Source organism: Melozone crissalis, unplaced genomic scaffold (genome assembly GCF_028551555.1).
Source record: "Melozone crissalis strain CALT ecotype California unplaced genomic scaffold, PUWL_Pcris_2 ptg000105l_1, whole genome shotgun sequence".
Classification (NCBI taxonomy): domain Eukaryota; kingdom Metazoa; phylum Chordata; class Aves; order Passeriformes; family Passerellidae; genus Melozone; species Melozone crissalis.
The window spans coordinates 1,660,548-1,667,238 of NW_026535882.1; the positions used below are offsets into that span (position 1 = coordinate 1,660,548).

General features: G+C 57.4%; 1 protein-coding gene across 1 annotated transcript; it reads left to right on the forward strand.

Annotated features, from left to right (window-relative positions):
* The first annotated feature begins 1,801 nt into the window (after positions 1-1,801).
* LOC128947430 (histone H3-like centromeric protein A) lies at positions 1,802-4,457 on the forward strand. The gene is made up of 4 exons (XM_054291686.1): positions 1,802-1,877; positions 2,363-2,454; positions 3,630-3,707; positions 4,323-4,457. The coding sequence occupies exons 1-4, from the start codon at positions 1,802-1,804 to the stop codon at positions 4,455-4,457; spliced, it is 381 nt and encodes a 126-aa protein (XP_054147661.1).
* Positions 4,458-6,691: the final 2,234 nt, after the last annotated feature.

Sequence of the window (6,691 nt, forward strand, 5' to 3'; positions counted from 1 at the left end):
CAAGGCTTTAGTTGACACAGGTGCACAATGCACCCTAATGCCATCATTCAGGGGGAGAATCCATCTCTGTTTCTGGGATGACAGGGGGATCCCAACACAGACTATACTGGAAGCTGAAGTGGTCCTGACTGGGCACTAGTGGCAGAAAAATGCCATTGTCGCTGGCCTAGAGGCTTCATGTATCCTTGGCACAGATCACCTCAGAAGAGGTATTTCAAGGACCCAAAAGGACACCATTGGGCTTTGGGAGAGCTGCTGTGGAAACAGAAGAAATTAAGACAGCTGAATCCCTTGCTTGGTCTTTCAGAGGACCCTTCTGCTGTGGGACTGCTGAGGTAGCTGAAGAACAGCAGGTACTGGTGTACAGCACAACAGTGTCCCATTGGCAACATGGCACCGACTGGGACTTCAGCACCCATGGCACGGACAGGAAAACCAGGGCATTGGGAACAGCCAGGGCTTGGGAAAAGCAGGTACTGCCTGACTCACCTGATCTCCTGCTGTGCCCAGGTGACCCCAGTGGGTGTTGGACATGTGTGGATGTGTCTGCCTGCAGCTCAGCAAAGCCTTTGGCACTGCCTCCATCTCCCTGCCTCTCCTGGAGCACCTGCAGCTCACAGCTGGGACAGGTGTCTCTCTCTGGGAACACCTGACTGATGGCCAGGCCAAGGAGGAGTGGGAATGGGGCCACAGCCAGCTGGGGCTGGGCACTGCTGGGTTCCCAGGGCTCAGTGTTGGGGCCGGTCCTATTCAACATCTGGCCTGGGTGGACAACTAGGGGCAACTGGGAGGCTTGATGGGGTCAAATAAGGAGTGTGGTGGCCCACTGGGAAAACTGGAGGTTAATTGGAGGTCTGGAAGGCAATGCCCTCAAGAGACCCCAAAGCCCACCTGGGCCACCATGGGTTCACTAACGAACGCCCCAATCTCCTTCTCCCAATGGATTTCATGGACAGTTGTGATCCTTGACTGACCCCCACTTGGTACTGGGAGGCACAGGGAGCTACTCAGACCATGTTGGGAGACAACTGAAGACACACTGGGAGCAAAGGGAAGATGCTGGAACCATGTTGGGGGTACTGGGACCATAACTGGGGCAACTAGGATCATACAGGAGGGGACAACTGGAACCACGCTGGGTTCATACTGGGAGTGTCTGGAACCACACTGACTGGGGGCAACTGGTATCATACTGGGATTGACTGGGATCATAGTGGGATCATTCTAGTAGTGACAGGAATTCATTGGGACTGTTGGGGGTGTGACAGGGATCATACTGAGTCGTTGTGATCATATTGGACTCACAGTGGGAGTGACTGGAAAGCACTAAAATCATACTGCAGGGGACTGGAATCATACTGGGATCATTCTGGGAGTAAATGGAACCATGCAGATGACCGAGAGCAACGGGAACCACATGAGAGTGACTGGGATCACAGAGGACGATTACACGACGATTACAGAGTCCGTACTGGCACCGCACGGGGACGGTAACTGAGACTACCCGGGCAGCACCGAGGCACGGGGTGCCTGGGGGTGGGGCCATGCAGAGTTCTGCTAATGAGCCCTCGGCGGGCGGAGTCCGGCGCGGCACCGGGCGGTCGCGCGCCCCGATTGGCGCGCGGAGGGAAGTGACGTCACGAGCGGCGCGGCGGGAGATTTGAACGGCACGGCGCGGCGCGGCGGATCCCGGCAGCGGCGTGGGGGCCCCGCACACCTGAGCTCACCCTGACTCTCCCTTCCCCAGCCGCTGGGTCCCCTTCTGAACTCGCCCTGACCCTGCGGTGGACTCGGCAACACCATGCCCCGCCCCAAACCCACCCCCCGACGGCGCGGGCGTTCCCCAGCCCCCCCATCGCCCCCGCGGCGGGCACGCAGTGAGTGAGGGGCGGGGGACTTCCCTTATAGACACCCCTTATGGACCTCCTACATCGAGCCCCCTTTCAGGCCCCCCTCTAGAGCACTCCTATGGACTCCCTCTATTGTTTTCCTCCGCCCCTAGCCTGTGCCCTATATACCCCTATATGCTTCCACCTCCTAGAGTCACCTCACATTCCCTCTCCCCTATAGCCCCTCTACCCCCATACTCCCTGTCCCCTATAACTCCTCTATGTCGGCCATAACTATAGCTCCCTATAGATCCTTTATACCCACAATGTCCCCCCAGACCTTACAGATCCCTTATAACCTCCACAGCCTTCCCCTGTCTCCCTGGCCCCTATAGATCCCCTATAGCCCCCTGTGTTCTGACAGGCCCTATAGATCTATACCCCCCATGTTCCTTCAGATCCCCCCATCTCTGCCCTCCAGGCTAAATATATCCCCTAAAGCCCCCACAGACCCCTATCCGATGCCCCCACAGGGCGCCGCCCAGGGCAGCGGGCATTGCAGGAGATCCGCACGTACCAGAGAAGCACCCGCCTGCTGCTGCGCCCCGGCCCCTTTGCCCGCCTGGTGAGAACCCCCCACATCGCTAAAATCCCCAGACACCCCGATTTCCCCCCCAGAACCTCCCCAGCACCCCCCATGGACTCCCAAACTCCCCTGGGACCACACAGATCATCTCAGATACCCACAAAATCTACTGTGGGACCCCCAAACCCCTCCAGGACCCCCCCAATTTCACCCCAGAACCTCCAGCATTGTCTGGGATCTTCCAAACCACTCTGGATCCCCTCTCTTGAGATCCCCAAATCCGTCTCAGGACACCCCAGATCAACCCTCTCGACCCTGCAACTTCCCCCAGAGCCTTCAAATCCACCCTGGGACCCTTCAGCTCCCCATTGGACTCTCCCAAATACCCACTGAAACCCTTCAAACAATCCTGAGGACCCCTTCAAATCCAACCCCAAATCCACCCTGGGACCCCTGAAATCCAACCTGGAACCCTCCAACCTCCCCCTGGATCCCATCCCAAAAACCCACTGCGATTTTCCAACCCCCTACAGACCCACCAAGTTACCCCCCAGAACCCCAAATCACCCCCTGGGACTCTTCATGACCATCCCTTTCCCCCAGGGCCCCCCCCTCAACCCTGTTCCATCCCTCCCCATGTCCTTGTCCTCTCCATCCTTGTGACATGGTGAGCCTGTCCTCCCCCAACATCCTTGCATATCCTCCAATGTCATTCTGTGGTTCCAGACATCCTTGTGTCCTGCCACCTTCAGAGGCTGCATGGATTGAGAGTTCCCTGTGCCCCTCCTGCTGTGCTGGCACTGTCCCCCCGTCCCATCGGGGTGTCCCCATGTTCCCATGGCCGAAGGTGTTCCCAAGATGTTCCCAGAGTGGTGCTTCCCCCCTGCCTCCCACCTGGCAGACCCCAGGGTGTCCCCGTGGTGATGTTCCCATGTCCCCACTCCCCAGTGTATTCCCAGGTGCTCCTGTCCCCAGTGTTCCTCTCCCTGGGGTATCCCCAAAGTGTCTCCAGGGTGATAACAAGGGTGTCCCCAGGTCCCTGGGATGTCCCCAGGGCAGTGTCTCCACGTCTCCAGGGTGTCACCATGGTGGTGGCCCCAGCCCGGGATGTCCCCAATGCCCCCATATCCCCTCCATGTTGTCCCGATGTCCCCGCACTCCCTGTGACCCTGCTGCCCCCATGTGCCCCCCTCGCTGTGCCCTCTCTGCCACAGGTGCGGGAGCTCTGCCTCCTCTTCACCCGCGGCGTCGATTACCGCTGGCAGAGCATGGCCCTGCTGGCACTGCAGGAGGTGCAACTCGGGGGGCCCAGGCGTGATGGAGGGAGGTCACAGAGGGCTGGAGGGGCCCTATGGGTCCTGCAGGGGTATCCAGGGACTTAGGGGTGTGGGGAAGGGGCTGAGGGGGATCTCATGGGTACTGAGAAGGTTTCCATGGGGGCTGGGGGGCTGTGGGTGCTGCAGGGGGAATCTCTGGGTGCTGGGGGTGTCTCTGGGGGCTGGGGAGGTCCAAGAAGGTCTCTTTGGATGCTTGGATGAGGCTGAGAGGTTTGTTGGGTGTATGTGATGGGAGCTGAGGGGGAGTCTAGGAGGGTCTCCATTGGCTGGGGGTAGGGTCTATGGGTTCTGGGACAGGGTTCTATGGATGTTGAGAGGGTCTCTGGGTGCTGGGTGGGGCGGGGTCCCTTATTCCCAGGGTCTGTCGGGGATTGAGGATGGGTCTTTGGGTCTTGATCCCTCCCTAACACATTTGCAAGCACAAGGTGCTTCAGTCACCCATGGGTGGGTTTGGAGGGACCCTGCCCCCTGGGTGTGTGTTTGGGGGGAGTCTCTGACCCCGGGGGAAGGTGTGGGGGTTGGGGCATGCTGGGGAGCTTTGGGGACCCTCCCTCAGGTTTTGGTTCACAGGCAGCAGAGGCCTTCATGGTGAGGCTGTTGGAAGACGCATACCTGTGCTCGCTGCACGCCCGCCGAGTCACCCTGTTCCCCAAGGATCTGCAGCTGGCCCGGCGCCTGCGAGGGCCCGAAGCGGGGGGCATCTGAATGAGGACCCCCTGGGGAGTCTCTCCTGATAATTTCACACCCATAATCTTACTGGGACCTCCTATGGGACCATCATGCTGAGACCCCCCCCCACCCATAGGGTCCCCCAAGCCCCCCCTCGTGGACCCACCCCATAGACTTCCCCACCTCAGGATCCCCAACAACCCCTTCAGGGACCCATCTCCGGGTGGAGGTCCCCTTCCTTAGTCCAGCACCTCTCAGATTATTGAGGACCACTGCCCATGATCCCCCTGGAACCCCCATCACCAGCATGCCAGTCCCAGGGAAGCCTACTCAGGACCTCCACCCTGCTGGAGACCCTCCCAGTTCTGCTGTACCCCAATAAATGTTTGTGACCCCTAGGTGCTGTTGCTGGGGAGTTTGGAAGGGATTTGGAGGTAAGGCACCACAGGGGGTAACTCTGGAGGGCAGGAGAACCCACAGGGAGAGGTCCTCTGAGCATTTTAGGTGAGGGCACCTGGAATGGGGGCCAGGAAGGTCTTGGGGCCCAAGGGGTTCCATGTATAGTGGTGGTGGGGGGTCGTCTAAGGGGTTGGTGCTTAAGGGATTTGCTTTTTGAGCGGAGGTCAAGGCTTTAGGGGCGGCGCTTAGAGGTGGCTTGAACGTGGGTAGGGATTCCTGTGGGGGGCGGGGCTTAGTACCCCGCGGGGGTGGGGCTCTGGAGGTCTCCCGTCCATGGGCGGAGCTTCAACGGGGTCCCCGCTATGGGGCGGGGCTTGGGGAGGGCCACACTTGGGGGGCGGGGCCACGAGGGTTCTGGACGGTCCCCGGCTGCTTTTCCCGCTGCTGCCGCTCGGGGCGCTGCTGAGCGGGGAGGGGCGGGACCTGCAGGGGCGCTGCACCGGCAGCGCCTGTGCCCGCGCCTGAGGGCACGAGAGGGACCCCAGAACGGACCCGCCCAACCCCAACCCTGCCCTGGGACCCCAACCCCCCCTTCCTCATGCCTTGGAGACCCCTCCCGAGCCTCAGAACCCAAAACCTACCCTGGGACCCCAAGTCCCCTTAAAACTGCCCATCGCTGCCATCCTTGGGGTACCCTTTGAGCCCCCCAAACCTCAGGGACCCCAAATATCCCCCCTAAAATCCCAGCCTAGCCCCCACCCACCTGGTTTGGGATACCTCCAGTTTTGGGGTCTCCTCAACCCTCTTTTTTTCCCTAGACAGTCTGGTGCTTTTTTTCCCTAGACAGTTTGGTGGGGAATATTTTTGTTACTGAACTTTCAAAGAAAGGTAACAATGCAAATTGTGGACAGGACAGAAAATTGCTTTGACATCTCTAAGGACCCTATAAGCAGCAGTACATCTGATAATGAAGAAATCACATTACAACCCCAAATTAATGATGAAACCTTCTATGACAGTCAGGGTCTGCACACTGTTACTAAAACAGTGTGGTACGCAGCAGCCAAGCAAAGTTCCAGGAAAAGTATAGCACACTTACATAGTAATCGGAAACTGGATATGTTTGGAGAGTGCCTCTGGAAGAGGGTAATTAAATAATTTGTCTGAGGTGGAGGCCCAAGGCTTCTGGAGGCCAGAAGTGTTTTTAATGGTGAGTGACTAGAGAAAACTGTGTTTTTTAACTCGGAATGCCGCCTATTGAGCAGGAGGTTGCATCCATTAGAGAGGAGTGATTTGCTTAGGATTGAGACCCCAACCATAGATCATGGAACAGAGAGTGTACAGAAGGCAGTGTTTTTGCAACTGATGAATGACAGATGTTCCAGGACAGCCCTCACCCACATCACTGGTTAACCAAGTATGTGGCTGCCATGGTTAGAGTTTTGCTGAACGTGATAAAACACTGCGGCAGAATTTCAGGATCACTTGAAGCAAGTGTTAACCCCACAGAGAGAAAGACAAGGGAAAAGACCCTTATCGTGGGGAAAGAGATCTTCAGGGCTAATTAGCTATGGCAGAAGGATTAGTTTCACTTAACAATTAGTAAACAGAACAGGAGTAGAACAATTAGTAAACAATCAGGAGATTGGAATTGCACCAAGGAAGCAGACTGCCCAAAAGGGGGCAGCAGGGTCCCAGTGCATGATGGAATGCAGTTTGAGTGAAAGGCTTGCAGAAAGGAATTTCTCAGGAAGTGATAAATTATCCACTGCTGTTCTGGAGAATGTAGTACTTGGGGAAAAGGAAAGTTGCACTCTTTTGCCACAAGCAGGATAAAGATGTTGATGTGGGTGTTGGAACTCCTGAGAGAC